Here is a 23,460-nt window from a genome sequence, read left to right as displayed (position 1 = left end):
GGGGGGGGGGGGGGGGGGGGGCGGCAGGAGGAGTCAGGCAGAGGAACAATGCAGTTTTCCGGAGGCGGCAAAGCAGCAGCCTGAGATGCTGGGAACCTGTGGGATGAGGGTCAGGAACCGGTCCTCTGTGGGACGGAGGGACATTTCAACTCAGGTTGTCAAAGCCTAGAAGGAGTGGACCCCAGAAGGGGGGAGGGGCAGGCGGGAGCGGGTGAGCTGTCGCGGGCAGAGCGGACAGCCACAGCCGGAGGAGAGCCGGCGCTGAAGCCAGGGTGGTGCGGGAGGGGCGCCTGGGAGCCGCCCCCCTGGGGGCAGGGCCCACGCCCGCTGGGCTTAGAGGGTCAGGGGAGGATCCTGGACTTTTTCCTGAGATCGACAGGAAGCCATCGAAATATTCCAAACCAAACAATGCAATCGCTGCGTTTTGAAAACCTCTCTGCAGCATGAGATACGGTTTCGCACCTACTGGGGTGTCCATAACAAAAAAGACAGACACCGGGGGCGCCTGGGTGGCTCAGTTGGTTAAGCGACTGCCTTCGGCTCAGGTCATGATCCTGGAGTCCCGGGATCGAGTCCCGCACCGGGCTCCCTGCTCAGCGGGGAGTCTGCTTCTCCCCCTGAACCTCTTCCCTCTCATGCTCTCTATCTCTCATTCTCTCTCTCTCAAATAAATAAATAAAATCTTAAAAAAAAAAAAAAAGACACCAGGTAACAAGTGTTGGTGAGATGTGGGGGCAGCGGACCCCTTGGGCACCGCTGGTGAGATTGCAAAATGGTGCGGCCGCTGTGGAGAACAGTCCGGCAGCTCGTCAAAGGGCTGTCTGGAGAGTCACCGCATGTCCTCGCAATTCTACCCCAGGCGTCTTCTCGAGAGAAACGCGCACCTGTCCATACCAGAGCGTGCACACGACAGTTCACGGCAGAGTGATTCATAATGGCCCCAAGAACAACCCAAATGCCCATTTAATCTACTGATTAAATGGGTAAGGACAATTCAGGCTGACAATACAGTGGACTGTGGTGTGAAATGGAGCAGAGCCTGATACACGCTATGACGTGGGGCGCCCAGGCGGCTCAGTCAGCTGAGCGTCCAACTCTTGGTTTCGGTCCAGGTCATGATCTCAGGGTCGTGAGATCGAGCCCCGCCTCGGGCTCTGTGCTCAGGGCAGAGTCTGCTAGAGATTCTCTCTCCCTCTGTTCCTCCCCCCCCACACACTCTTGTGCTCTCTCTGTCTCTCTCTCTCTCTCTCAAATAAATAAATCTTAAAAAAAAAAAAGACATGGATGAATTTTGAAAACATTGTGCTGGGTGGAAGAAGACAGCCACAAAAAGCCTCATAAGTGTGATGATGCCAATTCTATGAAACTCCCAGAATAGGCCAATCCCTAGAGACGGGAACTAGCCTAGTGGTTGCCAGGGAGAGCAGGAGGAGGGAGGGAGCGCCTGCGAATGGGTGTGGGACTTCTTTTTGGTGTGATGAAAATGTCTGCTAGTGGTGAGAGTTGTACAACCCTGCAAATAAGGACCACCGAACTGTGCACGTCATATTTCATTTATTTATTTTCTAAAAAGATTTTATTTTTAAGTAATCGCTACACCCAGCATGGGGTTTGAACTCACAACCCTGAGATCAAGAGTCCGATGCTCCACTGACTGAGCCAGCCTGGTGCCCCCAAATGGTGCACTTTAAATGGGTGCGTTCCGCGGATTAGGCCGGAGACATCTTTGGGATGCTGCTATCCAGCCCAGCCTACTTTATCTTTTCTCCAACGGTACGTTGTTGGGACTGGTTTTTCCTAGAGTTATAATCACAATTCTACTCTATTTCCACTTTTGTGATCCTGCTCCGTGCTTTCAGCTGAGGTTCACCTTGCTCTTCCAAGCTCAGACCTTGACCGTGCATTTGTGTGTGCGGTTGCCCTGTGCATTGTAGGATGTTTAGAAACATTTCTGGGCTCCACCCACTAGATGCCAACTGCATGCCCTCCTCATCACTCCAGTGGTGACAACCAAGAGTGTGTCCAGACACTGCCGTGTGTCTTCCCGGGGGCAGAATCGACCCCTGTCGAAAACCGCTGCTCTGGAGCAAAGACACTGGATAGAACATCCTTAGAAGGTGTATTAGGGTCCTGTAAACAAACCTGGCCACAGCAGGGGGGTGGGGACGAGAGAGATAAATTTTAATAAATTGGTTCATGTGATGGTCGAGGCTTGGTGAGTCCCAAATGTGCAGGGCAGCCATTAGGCTGGAGACCTGGAGAGACTGCCGTTCCAGTCTAAGGGCCAGCTGGAGACAGAACTCCCTCTTGCTCAGGGGAGGTCAGTCTTTTGTTCTATTTCAGCTTTCAATTGATTGGGTGAGCCCCACCCACATCATGGAGGGGAAACTGCTTTACTTGGAGTCCACTGATTTAAATGATAATCTCAACTAAAAAACACTTTCACAGAAACATCTAGAATAATGTTTAACCAAGTATCTGGCCACTGTGTGTGGTCCAGCCAATTTGATGCATAAAATTCACCATTACAAAGGGATGCAGGCTACCCATAAAAGGAATTGCTTAGAAAATCTTGCACTTGATTTGGTACTTTTTCCTTCTTCCTTCCTTCCTTCTTTCCTGCCTTCCTGCCTTCCTTTGGTTTTTATACTGGCAGAATTATTTTGGAACTACTTTACTGTAAACAACAACAACAAAAAGCAACTAAGTATATATGTTCAATGGGTTAGGTGTCGAGATTTTCAGGTAAGAACATAAGAACAATCACAGAATCAAATAATATAAGAATGTTAGAACTACATTGGAAATGTTGACACAAACTCATGGTTTCACATAACTACAGTAGCAAACCCTTAATGATGGTCATGTCCCCACATCCCCATGTGTGGGCCAGGAGCCACCCACTGCACCTGGAACGCTTTAGTGAACCACAGGGCAAGAAAGACTGTTAAGGATTATTGGGGTCATGTCACAAGGACAAAAGAGCTTGCTTAAGGAATTCCCATCCGCCAAAGTCCTGACAATTTGAAGATCAAAAGAAGAAAACTGACTGTGCTTGATTAAAGCAGACTGACTCTATGAAGAACCACGCCCATCGTGATACGTAAGATACAAAGTTACCATAATGTCCTAGGAAGGTGACCATGCTAGAGTGTGCTTATGCTGTCTTATCCCTCATTCCATTATTGTACCAATAAAAATACATTTGTTTGAAGACGTTTTCCTGCTCAAGGCAAGGGTCCTAGAATAATCCAGTATTCTGTATCTTCAATAGTTGTAAATTAGGATTTGTTTCATAATAATCTCAAGGGATGGGCAAATGGACGTGACACAGACAAAATAAGATTGATTAGGAGTCCATAATTGTCAACTCTGGGGGATGGGTGCTAGAGATTCATTGTGCCATTGCTCTACCTTTGTATGTATTTATAATTCTCCACGATGAAAAAAATTTTTAAATCAGGAGGACAGAGGAAACAAAATTAGCAAAGTGCTGGCCATTGGTGAGCCTGAGTACTAGGTACCTATTCTAGTAACTCTACTTCTTTTTTTTTAATTTAATTTAATTTTATTATGTCACCATACAGTACATCATTAGTTTTTGATGTAGTGTTCCATGATTCATTGCTTATTAGCTCTACTTCTGTGTGTGTTTTAAATTTTCCATAACAAATCATTTTTTCTAAGCGTCCACATTTGCTAGAGTCATACGTTAGAATCTAAGGTTTGCCAGCCCAACTCAAGAGCTGAGGAGACCCTTAGCTTATCATTTCCCGTGGTGCCTCCAGCCATCTAGCCTGGAAGGGACAAAGACCAGGCTCCCTCCATGTGCCCCTCCCGAGCCCTTCTCATCTTTCCACCCTCCCCTGGGCCCTCTGACCCCCGTGGGCTGCACCAACTAGCTCCCTGCCCCGAGGCTTCCCTTGGGTTCGGCCAGTGGGGGTCCTGGCTGGAGACTGGAAGGTAGGAGGAGCGTGAGCTCAGAGCTCCCTCCTTTGCTAGGTGTGTTGGACTCTTTTGGAGGCCACGGGCAGGAGCTGGGCCTCCTGCCTTCCAGCAGACTCTCTTCTTGCCCCTCGAGGCCTGGGGGGCCACAGGCGGCGGCAGGGACCACCCCACCCGCTGCTGGTGTGCTGTCCTAAATTTCTAATGCTTATGTGCAATCCTCTCCTGCACGGGCTCAGGAGCCTCTGCCTGGCCAGACCTCACCCCCTAGAGCCCAGCTGAGGTGCCACTCCCTCGGGGCACCTCTCCTGCCAGTCTGTAAAGAGTTCCAGCCCCGATTCTAGCCTCTCCCTAGCCTGTTGTGTGTGTGTGTGTTTTTTTTTAATGTGTTTTGTGTGATTATTTGATGAATGTCTCTTTTTCCTAATATAAAACATCCTGAGCGCAGGGTCTGTTTCCTCCCACAATTGTCGAGATATTGCATTCCCAGCGCACAGTTGCAAGCCCTTGATAAGCGCTTGCTGAATGCATAATCATTTGAAGGAAGGAATTATAGTGAGGCGCCTTATCCCACAAGCAGCCATTGTCACAGGTTCTCCTGTGTCCCGCCTCTTATGCCTGTCCCTGTTCTGACCAATAAATGGAATCCTGGTGTGATGCCCCACGGACGGCCATCCCGGCCTCCAGAATAGCGCTACCAGAACCTTCTGCAGAGATGGAAATGTTCTAGATCTGCCAGGTCCTGTATGGCAGCCGCCAGCCACGTGCTTGGTTACCGAACACTCGTATGTGCCGAGTGCACTTGAGGAGCTGACTTTGCTATTTTATTTAATGTGGATGGACTATGAATAGCCACGTGCCCAGCGGCTGTAGTGTTGGGCACGTGGGTCTGGAGAAAGGAGAGGGTCAACGACCTGGATGGATTTGAGGAGCAGTTGCACACCAGCCCCTCCCTGGAAGACCCCCGTCCACCCCAATGTCCTAAATCCCGAGGTGGAGTTATTTGTCTGGAGGAAGACCTTGCTAGACAAGCAATTGCCCAGGGTCCCTTTGTTCAACATATACTGTCTCACTGAATCCTCCCAACGGAGTCCTTTGCTGTATACGTGAGTTTATTTCATTCTCAGAGCAGACCCATGAGGGAGAGATTCTGACCACTTCCAGAGGAGGGCACTGCGCAGCAAGTACTTTGCTTGCTCAAAGTTGCAGCCCGAGGGGCTGATGATAAGTCCCTTGGGTTTAACCTGGATGTCTCTGGGCCTCCCCAGGGAACTGTGCAAGGAGGCCCGAGGCAGTCATAGATCCACGAACTCGTTTGTCGGGCCTTTCAGGTGCCCTCATAGGGCTTGAGTTAGGGTGGGGATGGGACATGGAAAAGTCATTTTAGATGTGGGGCTGCAGGCGGGGTGTTCAAATGCAGGCTCCAGCACACAAAGGGCAGGGTCAGAAAACACCAAGATGGAACTGTTCTGTGTCTGAGCTGAGAGAGGCCCCAGAAGGGGCCAGGCCCCCACATGATTCTCCACGGGGACGTAGGAGCATAAACGGGGGGCAAGAACAGGGCCTTCTGAGCCTGCCTCCTGGGGCTGTGCTGCGTGGCTATCCCCAGCTCTTCCCTCCAGGCCTCGGTGGATCTGGATGCACACAGGGTGGGCCCCTTCCTGCTGGCCGGGCAGTGGCTGGGATGGATGGGGTCGGGGAGGGGGTGAGCAGCAGCAGTTAAACCAGACCGAGGCCTGGAGACCAGGCTCCAGTGTCCAGCCATCCCCCCCGGGGTCTGGGGGTCCTGTTTCCTCCTCTGTAAAGTGGGGGTTGGGACACCGAAGGCCTACCCAAGCTGCTGCAGGGATGAAGGGGAGTGAGGGAAGGGAAGGTGCTTAGGAGCTATAAAGTGCTCCCCCTCCTCCCTCCAGGGCCCGGGCTCATCCTCCTAGCTCTGACCCACCGCGGTCAGCTCGGGGTGGGCAGCCAGTGGGGACTGACCCACGTGGCAGAGGGACAGCAATTCTGAGCCAACCAAGATATTTGTGGCCGGGCAAGAACAGCCCCCCAGGCCTGCCAGGCTCCGATCCCACAGATAAAGAGAGATTAATGTCTAAGCCAGGCTTCATTCCAGAGATGGACAAACCAGTTTGCCACTGCTCAACCAGAGAAGCCTCGCCTTCCCCCAGGGCAAGGGGGTGGGGACCTGAGCATCTGGCTGACCCTCCTTTGCCTCAAGGACAGCCCTTGGCCTTGACTCAGGGGCTCCAAGAGCTTCCCCAGGACCCAGCGGGTCCTACTGCCCTCGGTCCCCTGTGCCCTAAGGAACTTGGAGACATTCGGTAAATTCAGGTTGTAGATCAGTCCCCCCACCCCATGCCACCCTCAGGTATTGCTGGGGGGGGGTGGTGGGGGAAGAAGCTTCTGCTTGTGCTCCTCCCGCAGCCCGAAGCCCTGGGCCAGGTCTTCCGATGGAGAGCCAGCCTCACGGATGCCAAAGTGGATGCCGTCGGGAACAGTAAGAACACTGCAGTTTGACCAGGGCACCTGGCGTCTGGGGGGGCTCCTGCCTAGCCGCTTTCCATTGCTGGGCTCCAGGGCCCCCACTGGGAAAAAGGGAATGAAAAGCTCTAAAACCGATGTCTTGATTCCTCTCCCTTCCAGACCCACTCTTCCTGTGGCCTTTCCCATCTCGGTTAAGGGCAACTCCAACCTTCCAGTTCCCCAGGCCAGACCAGAGGCCACCTTCGACTTCCCCTTACCTACTCCCCACGTCCCATCATCAGCCAAGTCCTCGTGGCCCATCCTGCAACGTGTATCGACAGTGTGAACACTCTTCCTGCCTACGCTGATGGCAGCCTGCTCCGTGCCATGCTCTAGCTCCTGCCTGAAGAGCGTCCGCTATGAACCGAGACGTGCTTGGCACCTCGAAAGACTCTCCTCCCTTCTACTTAATGTTCATTTAAAAATTCTTTCGCTCGTTCATTCAACACTGATGGGCATGTGCCCTTCGCAGGGCACAGGAGTCACTGTGATGAAGAAGACTCTATCACGGCCCCAGGGCGGGGGGCTCTTCTTCTGGGGCTTGGGGGAGCAAGACACACCAATGGCATGATGACATCAAAACCCTACAGGTCATGCGCAGGAGAGCCACGGAAGGAAGACTTCTGGAGGAGGATGGATTGGGGCTGGGGGACTTCCACATAGGAGCACCGCCCGGGCCCCCTAGGCAGTGGGCCCAGCGGGGGCAGAAAGGGCTTCAGGGCAGCAGTCCGGGGAGGGGCCTTGAGAAAGCATTAGTCGCGGATACCAAAGTCGGGGAGAACAGAGAAAGCCCTTGTTTTTGGAAGCACAAAGGGCAAGAGAGAGCGTGGGGAGCCTGGGGACACACCAGTGTCCAAAGGGGCTGGTGCCAGGCATGGGGGGCAAGAGGGGAGGCAGACAGGTTGGCTGGAGATGAGTGGCCACGCAGGGCCTTGGACGCTAGGGCCAGAAGCGTGGTTGTGTCCTGAGGACAGTCAGGGCCCCCGAGGGGTTTTGCACGAGGGAGGTGACAGCCAGATTTATACTTTAGAAATGTCTCCGTGACTTCTGGGTGGAGAGGCCCCGGAGAGGGGACAGGTGAGAGAGTGGACCCAGGAGGAGGCAGGGCCCCTATGGGGTCCCATGGGGTCCCGTGACCTAAGCTTAAAATCTGCTTCCCTATTTCCTACCTGGGGGTCACCGGACGCATCCATCTGTCCAGTCAACTGTGTCCCCCTCCCCCCAAAATCCATAGGCTGAAGTCCTCAACCCCAGGACCTCAGAACGTGACTGTATTTGGAGACGGGGACTTGGAAGACGCAATTAAGGTAAAATACGGTCATTAGGATGAGCCCTAACCCAGTCTGCCTGGGGGCCTTACAAGAGGAGTGGGTCAGGACACAGACACACACGTGGGGACGGGGAGAGAGGACAGCCGTCTGCATGCCCAGGACAGAGGCCCCAGGAGGATCCAGCCCTGCCCACGCTTTGATCTCAGAGTTCCGGCCTCCAGAACTCTGAGAAACTAAGTCTCTGGGGCTTAGGGCCCCAGCCTGTGGTATTTACGTCTGTAGCCCTAGCAAACTAATATGATGCAGGCAGCGTAGCTGGACCAGGAAGGAAGAGACGGGTTTGGGTCACCTGGGGGACTGGTGTGCCCAGCACACAGTAGGCACTTAGGACATATCTGTTGAATAAAGTTGGATTCGGCATGAGAGGGGCCAGAAAGGGGGGCCTGGCACAGCCTGGTGAGGGCAGGACAAGCCCTATCACGCTGGGCAGAGGGTGGCGGCCCGGGGGCGGGTAGCGGGAGAGATATCTTTACCCTCCAGCCCTGCCCAGCGCCCCAGTCTCAGAGCACGTTCACCCCTTGACTGCACTTTATGCCTCTGCTTGGCAAGGGGGCACCTCGATATCCCAGATTTACTGAAAAAGAAACTAAGGCTTTGGAAAGGGACAGGATCCTTCGGGACCACCAAGGTGGGGACGCTCTGCAGGACAGGGGTCTGGAGCCCGGGGGGAGAGATGGGGGCTGCTGGGAGCAACCTGGAGCTGGGGGTGGACCCGTGAGCCCCCAAAGCCCGGGGCTTGGGGTGCTTTGCTTGCGTTGCGTTTCGTTTAGGGTCAAAGTGACTGAGTCTGAGTGCTTTGGAAAGCTTGGCTTTCAGGACCTCTGGGACGTAGCAAACACTAAAAGCCGGAACCTGCTGGGGTGACCGTCTCCGACCTCTAAAGAAAAGAGTAGTGGAAACCGTCTCAGGCCTCTCTGGCCCTGGAAGAAACATTTCTGGGTCAAGAATTTCCAACCCATAAACTCCCCACGTTTCAAATTCAAAGGAGGCCTGTGCAGGGCTGGGGTTTGCATAACCTTTCACATCACAGAACTTCCTGCTTGGTGGCCTCCTGACAAGCTTGTCATCTGGGCCAGGGTTCACAGAGACGGTCTGATGCACTGAGGTATGTAAACAGATCTAAAGTCAGACTGAAGCTCGGTGCCCTGGAATTTGCTTGATCAAAAAGGGACAATTTTTTAAAAAATATATATTTTTTTGGCAAAAATGTTTTTGGAATGTGCACCCGGGGCGCTGGGCTGCAGCAGGAGGGGATTGGTGTCGGGGACCCCTGTCTCCTGTTTCCCTCCACGCACACTAGCCTGGGTGTCTCCTAGATGAATGCGCCACAGTGACTTCCTTCTCCTACACTCACGCCTCTTCAGACCTGGCCAAACAAAACTCGGCATCTTTGAAGTGGAGACTTGTTTATAAATCCAAGACTTTTTTTTTTTTTCCCAGAATGTTTTGGGGCCTTAGCAGATTGTTATTGTAACTCTTTTCCCCAGATGTTCTCGCCATATTTGGGCAAGACAAGAGACTGGAGGACTTTTTATGTTTTTTTTCATGAGAAACTGCAGTGTCTGGGAGAAGACAAACATGCCTGGGGTCTTCTCCCTCTCGTGGGTGATTCTGGGCTGAGCCTTTGTGATCAGCTCGGCCAGTCCCTGTTCAAGTCCAGGTTCACAAACAATCACTGGACGAGAAATGTCAGCCCATAAAAATTCTTGGAGGAAGCCCCACTGCTTTGCCCAGGAGATCCCTATCTCTGGGGCAGAGACTTTCTGTTACTTTCTGTCCCCCGGCGATAAGGATCGGACCATCCACTCAGCATGTCAGGGGTCTGGCGATTGGACCCCGCCCATGTAACAGAGGGGAAACTGAGGCCCAGAGAGAGGAGCAGCATGTTTGGCTTTTAAAAACATTTTTTACTTGGGCAAAATTCAAACTATAGACACATTTCAAGAACAATACAATGAATATCCCTATATCTGGGAGGGGACAGCGGGAGAAGCAGACTCCCCGCTGAGCGGGGAGCCCGACATGGGGCTCCATCCCAGGACCCCGAGATCATGACCTGAGCCGAAACCAAGAGTCGGCCACTGAAACAGTTGAGCCACCCAGGCACCCCATAGGTTGTTTTTATTAAGAATTAATCCGGGGTCACAAGGGGCAGTGGGTTGTCATGTCTCCTTCAATCTACAACGGTTCTCAGCCTTTGGTATTTGCTTCTGCTTTTGCTGATATGAACATTTTCAAAGCATCCAGGCCAGTTGGCTTGCAGGAAATCCCTCAATTTGGATTTGTCCGATTGTTTCCTCTTGTTTGGATTCAGGTTAGAGTTTTTGGGTGGGAGCACTACAGAGATGGTCCTGAGCCCTTCTCAGAGGCATGACCCAGGAAGCACATGAGGTCAACCCACCCCATTCTTGGTGATGTGAGGTTCAATTACTTCACTAAATTGACATCCCCAGATTCCTGCACCTCTTGTTCCTTAAAAATCGTTCGTCTATGGTTTTCACATTGATTGAGAGGATTCTTTCCTGAAACCCATTATTACCAAGATGTTTGCAGAATGGTGATTTTTGTTTTGTCATTCCTTGTACGTTTATTAGTTGGTGTTCTTCTTTGAAGAAAAATGTTCTCTTTTACAACTTCTTTTTAAAAAGTACCAGTATTGACTCATGGATTCATGTTTCATCCAATGGGCTAAATATGTTACTTCTACTATTTATTTTGTGTGCAAACTTTCCATCGACGGGTTGCTGGAGCCCCTTCAAGCCCCTTCTGTGCCAGCACCTTGGACATAACCCCATCATCTTCGAAACCTTTAGTGTCTAGGCTCCTCTTGATACTCCCTGTCCCAGCCCCAGAGTCACCAGGTCTCCAAGGGACCTTGGTGCCTTTTACTGGGGACCGCTGTTTCAGGACCCAGAGTGCTAAGTGGGGGAGCAGACAGAGCTAAGGAGTTGTTATTTTGTTATAACAATACTACTAATAGAAAACGCCAGAAGTTCTTCTTCTTCCTCCCTTCCAAATCTCCCTCATCCTGTGGTGAGGGCCTGGGTCCTGACCCCAGTTATACCCAGTTGCTACAGAACTGCTCTGCCCTCCCCACCACCTGGCTCCTGCGGACCAGGGCTCTGCTAGAGTCCTCTTTGCCCTTACAGTGCTCTCTACAAGGGGGTGCTGCCCGACCAGCCTTCCAGAGTCTCAGACACGGTATTTTTCTGCACGGGGTTATGTCGTTCACGCTACACTTTCTGTTGGTTTCCAGTTTTAGTTTTCTCCTATCCTCCTTGGCTTATGTCTTCAATGAAAAATGTAATATTTAAGGTGCTGTTTGAGAAAAGCGCGATTCCTGATGCTGGAAGGAACCCTCTAGACCAGGTGAAACCCACGGCACTGTTCTCAAACGCTCCCCTGGGCAGCAGGCCTTCTGAAACAGCAGGGGCTGGGAGGCAGGACTGGGCTCCTCCCGTCTGGGCGTGTCCGGGAGTCCGTGTGCGGCCCTGGCCTCGCACCAGTGAACCCCAAGGGTCACACCGCGGGGTCTCCGGATCCCTCACAGGCCCGGGACTTCAAGGTTTCCACGACGGCACTTTCTCTGATTAACCTGGTCCATCTCCACCAGAGCCCAGCCAGTACCTGGCACTTAGCAGGGTCTCTATAAAGAGCTGTACGAATTAGCGCCCCCATTTCCCAGTGTGGAAGGGGCCGCTCAAAGAGAGGATGATACGGCGAGAGACGCTGTGAAAGCGCCGCCCCGGCCTCTGCACACAGTAGGCGCTTCGGTGAAGGGCCGGGAAGGTCCCGCGGGGCAGGTGTGTGCCTCAGGCACGCAGCGGGGCGGGGTAGACGGGGAAGGGCGTATGCAAATAGCCCGCGAGGAGGCCAGGGATTGGCCGGCGCGGGCGGGGGCGGGGCGCGCCGAGGGCGGGTCCCGGCCTCCAGGTGCGCTGACCCAGAGAGGCCCTGGGCTCCCGGCCTCCTGCACCACCCTGCCCGCGCTCCCGCGGCTTGTTCAGGGCGATGCCTCCTCTCTGGGCCCTGCTGGCCCTCGGCTGCCTGCGGCTCGGTGTGGGTAAGCGGGGAAGGGCAGAAGGGGGCGTGCCCCGGGAGGGCGGGCAGCTGAGTCCTCGGCGCTGATCCTCCCACCGTCCTGAGAGGAGCCGGGATGGAAAGCCGCGTTGGGAAGGGGAACTTCGTGTATTCGCTCCAGGAATAGGCAGGATGCCTGCTCTGTGCCAAGCCCTGTGCAGGCTCTGGGGAGTGGGATATTAATAATAAAGACAACATTGATTAATAAGCTTCCTTGGGTGGCGGTCCCAGGGCTCATGGGTCACAGGTCCCTGTTATGGGTGCTGTGAGAGACAGACACGCAGGGGGCTGTGGGAGAGCAGAGAACAGGCTGGACTAGACCCTGCAGATGACGGGACTGGAGGAGATGGAGGGACATTTCAGGGGAAGAGGCAGCGAGGGCAAGTTCAAGGAGGGAGGCGGCATGGTCCACCGTGGGATTCTCTTGACCGGTCCATCAGCGAGGCTGGAGCGTAGGATGGGGTGGGGTGAGGTGGGGGGCGTGCTTGGGGTGAGGCTGGAGACCCAAGGAAGCAAAGCCCAGAGCTTTGGGACTTTGGTGCCCCTCCAGAGAGGCTGGACCATGTGGGAGGCCCCTCCAACGCAGTGGGGAGCCACAGAAGGGGTCCAGCAGAAGAGTGACAGGGTCAGATTTGCATGTTAGAGAGCAAAGGACTTGGGGGGAGGCTTATTTCTGGGGTCCAAGGAAAGAGAGTGGGACTCCAAGACCGCGCTGACTGGGTGAAGAGATGCTTAGGAGAGGCAGTGGGGTTCTTGGCAGCTGACCATCTGTGGGTGGGGAGAGAGGGCAGCAGTTAGGCTGGACTGCTTGTTTTCTGGGGCGGGGGATGGCTGGTGGGGGCAGGAGAGCTGCCTGGGTCTGAGACAAATTCCTGAGACGGCCCATGGGGAGGGTGAACCCCAGTGCCTGGCACACCCTAGGTGCCCAGTAACTGAATGCAGACATGGGGGGGCACAGAGTGTGCCCATGGGTGTGGACAGTTCTACTGGGGGTCAGCTCCTGTCCTCACTGCCTCTTCTAGGTGTGCACCTCCAGCCCCAACTGGCCAGCATGACCTTCGCCACCAACAACCCCACCCTCACCACTGTGGCCTTGGAAAAGCCTCTCTGCATGTTTGACAGCTCAGCGGCCCTTGGCAACAACTATGAGATCTACCTCTATGTCCTCGTCGACCTAGGTAAGGGTTCTGCTTCCCTTCGGCTGAGCTGAAAGGGGCTTTGGTCTTTCTGCAGGGAGGAGGAAAGGAGGCTGGTAGTGGGATGCTCTAGCTCTATCATTCAACACCCCCCACCCAGGTACCTCACTGACAGGCACCTGGGCCTGCCCTGGGCCAGCCCTGGACTGCATGGTGCGGCCACCCACACACGTCTTTGCCCTGGAGAGATGTGCAGGCTAGTGGAGAAATAAAGACAGTACACATCACTGAGCACATACATCATGCTCGGTGCTTCGCGTACCTTGGTGCTAATGTTTACAACCAGCCTGCAAGGCCACTGTCCCATCACAGAGCAAGGAATCAAGGCTCATAGAGGTGGGATAACTCACGGGAGCTCCCAGGCTGGAAAGTGAGCTCAGATCTCTGTGGTGCCTCAAGCCCCAGCCCTTTCCCTGGCTTCTGCAGGTGGGTCACAGTTGGTGTTGGCGAGGGGAACCATGCACTTGGACCCATGTGCTCTGGGCCAGCCCCGCCTGTTCCCCGGAGCAATCCTGGGCTTCTGGGAGAAGGAACCCAGTGACAGCCTCTACATTTCTGGCAGCCGGTCATTTACAGCAGCTCATTCAGAGCCATCACCTGGGCCCGGGGCCCATTCTGTGCACACCGCCGGCTGCTTCTCTCCCATTTCACTGGCCCGGCGGGGGGAGGGGGGGGGGGGGGGCAGCCTCTCAGGGGGAAAATGACGGAAGTCTGTAGGGGTGGGAGGACCCGTTAAGATCTCACTGGCCTGTAGAAAGAGGAACCTTCCTCCTGCCCGAAGTCGGCGGTGCTCCTGTCTATCTGCCTCCAGTGCCTAGGGAGCCCCTGAGCGGGGCCTGACCCTGCCTCCGACTGGGAGCCCAGGGCCCAGCACAGCACTAGCTCAGAGAGGATGTTTGGGGGTATTGGGTGACCGGCTGAGCCGGGGTGGCCAGGGGCCTCACTGCTGACGCTGTCTCTGCAGCCAGCTCCAGGAACGCCTCCGTGCAGGACCATAGCAGGACCCCGCTGAGCTCGACGTTCCAGCAGACAGAGGGAGGGAGGACGGGCCCCTACAAGGCCGCGGCCTTTGACCTGGCCCCCTGCAGCGACCTGCCCAGCTTGGATGCCCTAGCGGACGTGGCCCGGGCCTCGGAAATCCTGAACGCATACCTCGTCAGGGTGGGTGCCAACGGAACCTGCCTGTCAGACCCCAACTTCCGGGGCCTCTGCAACCCGCCCCTGTCGGCAGCCACGGAATACAGGTGGGTGTGAGCGGCTGCAGGGGCGGGGCAGTTATGCTCCCATCCCCACTCAGGGAGACCCAGGAGGGGTGAGGTGTGCGAGGCCACATTTCTTGTGCCAGGACTGTCCCGGGTCTCCCGAAGGGGCGTACTTTGGGCTGTGCGACCGGGCCAGGGCCCATGCACTCAGAAGGACGCCTGCTTGGCTTAATCCTCTGCTGCTGTCATCTTGAAACTCTTCATTGTTTTTTAACAGGGGACCTGCATTTTCATTTTGCCCCGGGCTCCACAGATTCTGTGCCTGATCCCGGCTCATCACCCGCGTGGCAGTCACTTACCCAATCTGCTTCATTTGCCAGGGGAGGAAACTAGCTGGTCTGGAGAGGGAGCCGGGGGGGGGGGGTCACCGCTTGAAAAGCAGCGGCCCCACCCGAGCTAGAGCCGCGCTGAAGGCTTTTCCAGCTCCCACCTCATCTTCTGCTTTTTCCTGCCTCCTTCTGCCATATCCTTTTGTGCCCCCTCTCCTGGCCCCAGCGGGTCCCTGATTCCTTTCCACACTTATTTCTTCTCCGTGCAGAGCTCGGGGCTCAGGCCTGATCCGTGGCCATGGGGTCTCGCCTGGTGCCAAAGCCTTGGGTACACCCACTCCCGTTACTGTGGAAACTCCTAAGGCCGAGTCTCTGCACCTGCTAGACACACCGGGGGCCCAGACCATCGCTCCCCCGCCGTCCTGTCGGAGGGCTTTTGCCTCTCCTTTGGCCTTGGCCACAGGGCAGGATGAAAGCCTTAGTGTCTGGTCCCCACCCTCAACCTCTTACCTCTGACCTTGTTCTCAATGTGGGAAAACCTCCCCCTACCTCCTCAAACCTCCTACCTGGGGGACACAAAAGCACATATCCCAGCTTCTGGAATTCTCCTCTTCAAAGTCAGAGAAATAGGAGATTAGGCAAAACACTGGAGGCTGTAGAGATTTTAAGGGTCTTCATTTTTTTTTAAGTGTTAAATGAGAGGCTGTTGGTTTTTGAGTTCTCAGAGTAGCCATCACTTTAAACTGACCGTATCTGAGGCCCCAGGTGGGCTCTGGGAATCTTCTGGTGATCTTCCTTTATGATTAGTGACACTCAGCTGGGGCTTTCTACAGAAAAAGGGCAGCCCTGTCCCAGGGCAGTTGGGTTGGGAATGAATATTATTACTTTTTTTTTTTTTTTAAAGTCCCTTTTGTGATACCAAGGAGCGGGCTGGGAATGGTGGAAGGCAGGGATGCTGAGAGGGTAAATTGGTCGCTATTCAGCAAATATGCTACACTCATCCTGTGGATAATAGAGAAACGGGGGCCCCAGAGGCAGAGCTGAGAGGAAGACCACTGACCCTGAAGTCTTCATGGAAAGGGTCCAGGGGCGGGAAAGGGGGGGACGGCGCCAAGGCCAAGTCCAGCACTGTCCTGTTGCCCAGAGCCCACCCTGTGGCCGTCTAAACTTCCGTCTCCAAGATGGACCCCCTCTGCCCCCCGACACCCACCATTCTAATCCCTCCACCTGCCTGTGGCCGGGCACACAGGATGGACAGAAGTCCCCCTCTCTCCGTCTCCCTACAGGTTCAAGTACGTCCTTGTCAATATGTCCACGGGCTTGGTACAGGACCAGACCCTGTGGTCCGACCCCATCCGCACCAACCGGCGTAAGTGATGGGGCTGGGCTGGGGGGCGACCCTCAGGGGAACGTGGGAAAACACACTCAGGCTGTCACTCAGAAAGGTCTCCCCAGACCCAGGCAGGCTGTCGGGTTGAGGAGGAAAATGCATCTTGAAATGGTTTGACCTGACATCCGCCCCCCACCCCCCCCCGTTCCCTGAGGGCCAGGTGTTGTGGCAGAGGCAGGTGAAGGATAGGCTGGCATGACTGAAGTCAAGGCATTTGCCTCCAAGGGGCATGGAGTTTACCCTGTCTTTCCATCCTCACCCACCCCTTCGTTGAGACCTCACAGCCACGTGAGATGGATCCTGATGGTTCTGGATGGCTCCGGAGGCTAGGACCCGGGGCAGGGGGTGAGCCTGGGAGGGAGCGAGAGTGCTGCCCACCTCTCCACCCCGTTCTCTGGAGGCTGGGTGGGTTTCCTAAAGGTAGGGGGCTCGGAGGCCCAGGCATCTGCCTGTGGCCCTGCCCTGTCCCTCCTCAAGCCTCCATCTGGGTTCTCAACACCATCCAAGGTTTATACCCAGAATCGTGTCTACAGAACCTGAGGGCAACAGAAGAGATTTCAGATGGTAATCTTGACAGCACCCGACCCTAACTTTAGAGCACCCTCCCCCATACCTTGGCCCCCAAGGTGAGATTTCATGCTATGATGGGCTCAGCCTGGAGCCGAGAATATCACCTGTAGAGCGCCCCCGCCCCATGGTAAGCTTACAGGGCATGCAGTAGCTCTGACAGGTTGCTTGAGGTCACACGGCTAGTGAAGGGCATAGACAGACAGGCATGTGTGCACACGCGTGTGGCCGGGGTGGCCCCCCGCCTGCCCTTCCAGGGGCATGCCCATGTGTTGCCATCCCCCTGCAACAGGGCTACCCTGGGACCGAAAGTGCTGAGTTCAAGCCCGGCCTCTGCACCTCACTGCTCCGTGAACCCCTTAGGACCTCAGTCTCCACGTCTGAGAAGTGGGAAGAAAAATCTTTGCTCTGCCTCCCCAGCAGGGTTCCTTGGAGTAACCCAGACAAAAGCACTAGGCCTGGCTCTTTTTGGGGCAGGGCCTGAGGTCAGTTTGTGGGGCGAGAATGCCCTTTGGGACCAGACAGGCCTATAGACTTGAGTCTGGAGTCTGAGTGCCCTTGAACAGGAACTCCACCTCCCGCAGCGGCAGTGAGCGATCTCCAGAACGAGGGTCTTGTCGGGTCTACATGGGACAGTGGCCAGAAAGCAGCCGGCTCACAGGAGGACCTATAAATTGTTCACTTAGTTCCGGAAGGGCGACGCGGACCAGAGCAGAGGGGGACCCTTGGGGCATCCAGCTCCCTCAGACCCAGGCCCTTTGTCGCATCTTTAATTGTTTATAATCCGTGTCCCATCCATTTCGCCAGAGGGGTTGAGTTCATTTAGAATTTAAAATTATGCAGAAAGACAGTTAAAAGAGGAAGAGACGAGACGCACGAGGGAGTTGGGAAGCAGGGGTGGGGCAAGCAAGTTAATTGCTCCCCGGACCTGGGGGGAGACAGACTCTGACCTGGGTCCCCACTCCATCCTGAAATCTGAGGCTGCCAGGCTGGGGGGCCCCTGTGTGTCCCGGGAGAAGGCTGAGGGGTGCAGTGTCTGGGGAGTAAGTGGGCCTGTGTCCTGTTAGTCACCCCGTCCTCAGAGATCGACACGTGGCCAGGCCGGCGGAGTGGGGGCATGATCGTCATCACATCCATCCTGGGCTCCCTGCCCTTCTTCCTGCTCATCGCCTTTGCTGGCGCCATTGTCCTCAGCCTTTTGTGAGTATCCGCCATCTGGAGGGCAAGACTCGGAGGCACCCTGGGCACACTCCACTCAGAGGGTCTCCCGAGGCAGGGGCGAGCCCAGAAGGCAAGGGAGCTGCCTTCCACCCTGGGTGGGGTTGGGTCTGGTGAGAGGGGAGCAGTGTCCTGGGGTCGTTCAGCTGGGTAGGGAGGGGCTCAGCAGCGGGGCTGGGTGGGAGGGTCTCAGCTCCGACACCTCTCCTTCTATGCCTCAACTTCCTCATCTGGGAAATGGGGATGTTAATAAATCTTATCCTCCATGTGGAGTCATGACGGTTAAGTGACATAATCCTTAGAGAGTTCTTAGGGCAGCACCTGGATACTCAACAGCTATTAGCTTCTGTTGTCATAATTCACCCACTGGCTGGACAGGTGGGGAAACTGAGGCCAGAGGGGTTAAGGGTGGCCCAAGGTCGCACAGCCAGTTAAAACAGAGCCGGGGCCAGAGCCCTGGTCTCCTGACGCTACCAATAGCTCTGACGTCGGGTCAGGTCTCCTGTGGGTGTCTGGAGCGGATGTCAGGTGTGCACACAATCCACTCATCCTGGGAGGCTGGCACAGGGGGTGAATCAAGGCACCAGCAGGTGCTGTGGGAATCCGGAGGAGGGTGAGGAAGATCCTGCCTGGAGCACCAGGGTGGGCTTCCTGGAGGAAGGAACAACAGGAGCAAAGTCTCCTCAGGACAGGGAGGAGCCACGTGCGTCTCAGCGAGAGGGAGGGAGCCCCCGGGAGGCTTTGAAGATGGTGGGGTGCCTGTCCCAGTGTGGATGGGGGGAGGAGACGGGAAAGCTTCTTGGAGTAGGTGAGAGTGAGTGGACACAGGAATTAGCCATGTGGAAAAAGCCATGTGGGTGGGGGATGGAGTAGGGGGCAGTGAACTTGCAAATCACGTTGCCCTCTGACATTTAAGTAATAAAAACACAAATAATAGATAAGATTAGCCACCAGGAGTCTGGTCTGTCTGGCCAGACCTGGGAGCCGTCAGGACATGCTTATGTCCCTCCCTCCTTTTGGACAACACGTTCTTCTGGCACCAAAGGTCCTGTTATCCGACTTTGGCCTGACTCTTCCATTTACCCCCCTCCGTCCCCACCCCAGCTCCAGCTCCACCAAACTTCCCAGTGTTGCCCCAGGACTCCCAGCGCTTCCTATCACATGCCTGGAATGCCTTCCTCAGCCCCCACGCTCCTCCTTCAGGGCATAGTCACTGTTCGCTCCTCCGGGAAGCCTTCCCGTGCCTCCCACCTAGACTTGCCCATTCTGTCCGGTCATTCTTTGCTGTGCGTGCATAAGACAACATCTGTGAAAGCAGTGTCTAAGTAGAAAGTTCCTGACCAGCTAGAGAGGTTTAGGCTTGTTCTGTGCCCCTCACCCTCACCTTCTCCATCCCCTCGGTCAGGGACACGGGCAGCTCGGACAGGGAAACGACACACGACTCCCAGATCACGCAGGAGGCCATCCCCAGGTCCCTGGGGACCTCGGAGGCTGCGTACACGTCTGTGAACCGGGGGCCGCCGCTGGACAGGGCTGAGGCGTACACCAGCAAGCTCCAGGACTGAACCTGGGCACCGCCCCTGGGCGGCCGCATCTCCCCGCCTGGCCTCGCCCAGGGGTCTGCGCGCAGCAGGTGCTCATGCCCTGACCCCACCCGCGGAGGCACAGGGCATTGTTGGTCCAACTTGCAGGAACACTTTTAATAAAATCTTCCCAAGATTCTGAGTTCAGTAGAGATGTACCGAATGAACAAGTGAGACGGTGGATGAACGAGCGAATGAGTCGATGTCATATGGAGGGGTTGGATTGTTTCTCTAGAGGGTGGGGCAGGGGGCTAATTTTCAGTCAGAGAAGAAGTGGTGAGGCTTAGGAAAACCGGGGCTGTCAGAACATCTGGAAGATGGGGGAACCAGTCCCACCCTGATCACCTCTCATGAGCTGGGGGGGTCCTGAGAGACGGGCTGTGCATGCAGTCATTAGATGGTATTTGGGGTTCGCTGGCTATGAGGTTTTGGGAGCCAACTGGACCCCCGGGGGCAGCTTTTGGCGGCTCCTGTCACCCCTAGCAGCCATCTCCTTCCCTCTGGGACTCAGCTTCCTCATCCGAAAAATGGGCTGATGTAAATGGCTGATTTCAAGGCTCCTTCTCAGCCATCCCTGAAGGCCCCATGGTGGGTGGGCAGAAGAGGCTTCGGGACCCGGAAGAGGGGCACCAAGTCCACTTGGGGGGGCGAAGGGACTCTCCCAGTCCTGCTTCTCGGCTCAGATGACTCACTTCTGTCTTCTGAGCCAGGTAGCAAGACCACTTCCCTTTGGGGGAATGTGCAAAACGAGTCACAGTCCCACTTCCCATCACCAAAAGGAGAAATTTGTCAGAGCAGGACTGGGGTTATAAAGCAGGAACGCTACCCACCAGCTGTGAGGAAGACCTCCTTCCTGAGTGGCAGCATGTTCCCCACTGGCCTTCATCAGCTGTGGTCGGATGGGGTGCTCTGAGGGCCCCGGATCGTCCTCTGGGGGCACAGATGCTGAGACAGGCACAGATCTGCTAGAGGGTTCCAAAGCTGAGGAGGCTGGAGGCAGAAGCTGTGGGAAGAAACCTAAAGGCAGGGAGGGGTCAGGAGAAGCCAGAGCAGCTGAGGGTCCCAGGAGCTGAGAGGAGCCCCGTCCCCGGGCAGAGGGGATGGGAGGGAGTGATGGTGCTGCTCTCAAGAGGGCACCCAGCCTGGGTGTGCCTTGGACCAGCTCCCAGTCCCTCAAGGCTGTCTTCCAGAACACAGGACGCTGGCCTGGGCAGCCACTGAAATTCCCGCTTCCCCCATCTTGTGCATCCTCCCCAGCCCTGCCTCAGTTAGGACAGTCCCTCCAGAGCTTCTCTCGGAGAATCCTCAGCAGCAGCAGAGGGGAGGCAAAGCTCCCTGGAAGTCTGCTGTTGTTGGAAATTCATGCAAGTTTGCATTCTGCTTTATAACATGCCTGTATTTATTTTATTTTTAATTGAGATGAGATTCACATACAACATAAAAGAAACTATGTGTGACTTCTGGGTCTGGGGCCGGGACCGCTGAGTACCTGGTGGTGCCCTCAACCAAAATGGGGGACAAGCAGGTTGGGTTGGAGGGAATCAGGATTTTGGGGATCACTTGTAAGTTACCTCTGATGTAGCAGGTGGAGCTGAGCCAGAGACAGTGGTTTGCTCAGGTCTGGAACTTCTGGGGGGAGCTCAGCATCAGTCCCACATCAGGACTGGAGGTATCAGAGGAGTCAGATTACATTGTTGGCTCAATTACCCACTGCCCGCCCCCCACACTTTGAAAAGGTTGTACTTGCCTTCTCCACCGGCTCAGGCCCCACTGCGGGCCTGCTGCGACCACTTCTGAGCGGCGGCTCAAGAGCCATCGGGTGGTTCCCCTCTAGCGAGGGAGCCTACCGCCCAGTGGCTGCCCTGCCCACCGGGGGCAGGGGGGAAGAAGGCCCGAGCGTGGAGCACAGCCTCAGCGCTGTGGGTGCCGCACCCAGGAACGAGACCTTGTGTTGCAGACCCCTGAGACTTCAGGGTTGGCTGTCCCTGGACGGGAACAGCTCCCAGCCTGTGCCCAGAAGCCCCTGCACATAGTTACATAGGCCTCGGAGGCAAGGCTTCCCCACGGCTGCTCTGGGTCTTGGCCGAACGCCCTGTGGTCCGCCCAGGAGAGGCGAGCATAGGAGGTGTGGGAGTTGCCGCCACGAGGCTGCGTGGCTCCCATCCCCGGGTTCTGATGAGGTTTGAGGCTTCCTGCATTACCTTCCTCCCCTCCCGGGGGTGCAGCTATAGCAGGAAAGCTCGGCCCAGGGTGTCTCACTACTCCTGCGACAGTCGACAGTCGCCTACCCCTTCTGTTTCAGGGTCAGCCTGCGGGATGTGGAATGCAGGGACCTGGGGTCTGGCTCGGCTCTCCTTCGCTATCGGCATCTAACAAGGAATTCCATGTGTTTGTTAGCAGCCGAATCCAGCCGCCTGGCCTTGACAGTCATTACAGCACAAGGCACAGCAGGCTTTCTGACACGCTGAGCAAGCATGGTGTGTGGAGCCCTGGGACTGGCTGGGATCACTGAAGGTGGATACAGAGAAGGCAAAAGACAGAGCCCGTTCAGCATGGGGACCGGGAAGGAGGGATGCCCAAGGGGCAGGAAGAGAACTCACTGGAAAGCTGAAACTTACCTACCCTCTGTGACTCCACTTTGTCTCTGGCCTCTATTCTGCTCAGCCCCAGAACCTGCCGGTCACGGAGACAGTGACACTGTTGCTCACCGTGCCCCCCCAGCACACACTTCTCTGGACAAAACAGCCTGTCTGGAGTCCTTTGATTGGTCCCCGTGGAATATGGCTCCCACTCGCCTCCCGTGCAGCACCGGGGGGTGGGGTGGGGGAGGTAAACCAGCATCATGCAGGGGGTGCTTTTAAGGCGGAGGCCAAGGCTTTGCTAACTTCCCGCCAGCTCTACCCAATCGGAGCAGAATAACCCAAGTAGGTGGGCAGAGGTGGGTGGACCATGCTGCGTATGGCTCATGAGTTCTAGTCTGGACTGAGGCCTCATAGAAACTTCTAATTATACATACCCACAGGAACAATTTTCCTAGCTCACTTCTCGGATTCTGAGGTGGCCCCTATCCCGCCTGCCCCATGGCTGAGAGGGCAGGGCCTTTAGAGCTGAGCTTTCTGCCTCTGCATAGATACTGCTTCACCTGCCTTTCCACCCCAGTCACACCTCATCAGTTAGCTAAAGACACAGACATGCTGTGTGACCTGGAGCAAGGAAGTAACCTCTCTGAGCGCCCTTGACCTCATGTGTGCAAAGAGGGTCAGAATGCTAGGGAAGGCTGCTCTAAAGTAGGTGATTTTTTTTCCTGAGATCTGATCAATCACAGAGTGATGCCATTCAATTCAACCCAATAGAACCCTGAACCCCGGGCTTAGGAAAGCTTGGAGCCACCTAGCTGGGCAGAAGAACAGAAATGCACAGAGGAATTGTCAGAGCAGAGCCTTGAACAGAGCACGACCTGGCCTTCAACACACAGGTCAGACTAGAAGCACAGAAGGAATCACGGCTGGAGTAGTCAGGAAGGCTTCCTGGAGGAGGTGGTACTTTTCTCAGCTCCCACCATTTCTAGACCCAGAGCTCCTGAGGCTCCAGGTCATAGTCCATGGCCCTGTCACTGGTGGATAGATGCTGAGTAAACAGTGACAAGTTCCTGGGATGTCGTTTTTCTTGTTCCTCCAATTTTAATTAATAATTCTAAATTTTACAAGCAACGCAGCATACAGGCTGCTTGAGAAAAGAGAAGAGGAGCCCAGGGTGCCCTTGAGCAAGGCCTCAGTCTCAGGTCCCGTGCTTTCCTCTGGGGTACCGAGTTTTCCGATTCATTTTGTCTCCTTCTAGCCCCCTCCTCAGAGCCTTGGCTCTACTTGGCTGCAGAGGTGGCTACCATCACTCTTGCCCCTCCTTTGTGGCTCATGTGACCACCTAAGGATGGACACGGAAATTGCCCAGAGGCAAGTGCTGGTGTTCTGGGCAGCGTGGGTGCCTTGCTTATCTAGTTCGTACCTTATGCCAGCTATGGGGCATACCTGGGGACATGGCTGCCCCTGGGAGCTCAGGAACACCCACTGGGGCCCCCGGGCAACAGGTCCCTGTG

The 23,460-nt window shown here is 55.5% G+C and overlaps 1 protein-coding gene across 2 annotated transcripts; it reads left to right on the top strand.

Annotated features, from left to right (window-relative positions):
* The first annotated feature begins 11,727 nt into the window (after window positions 1–11,727).
* Window positions 11,728–19,492, top strand: UPK3A (uroplakin 3A). Of its 2 annotated transcripts, none has more exons than XM_073882826.1 (6): window positions 11,728–11,865; window positions 12,905–13,060; window positions 14,043–14,322; window positions 15,896–15,978; window positions 17,649–17,766; window positions 19,190–19,492. In XM_073882826.1, the coding sequence occupies exons 1-6, from the start codon at window positions 11,814–11,816 to the stop codon at window positions 19,347–19,349; spliced, it is 849 nt and encodes a 282-aa protein (XP_073738927.1). In that variant the 5' UTR covers window positions 11,728–11,813; the 3' UTR covers window positions 19,350–19,492. The 2 variants fall into 2 exon arrangements, with proteins under 2 accessions (XP_073738927.1, XP_025737583.1); XM_025881798.2 differs by having other exon boundaries at window positions 17,634–17,766.
* The last annotated feature ends 3,968 nt before the right edge of the window (window positions 19,493–23,460 follow it).

The sequence above is a fragment of the Callorhinus ursinus genome, unplaced genomic scaffold (genome assembly GCF_003265705.2).
Source record: "Callorhinus ursinus isolate GAN/ISIS: 27379988/994484 unplaced genomic scaffold, GSC_fseal_2.0 scaffold48, whole genome shotgun sequence".
Lineage (NCBI taxonomy): Eukaryota > Metazoa > Chordata > Mammalia > Carnivora > Otariidae > Callorhinus > Callorhinus ursinus.
The sequence above is the reverse complement of the archived record's forward strand: the minus strand, read 5'-3'. Positions and strand labels throughout refer to the sequence as shown.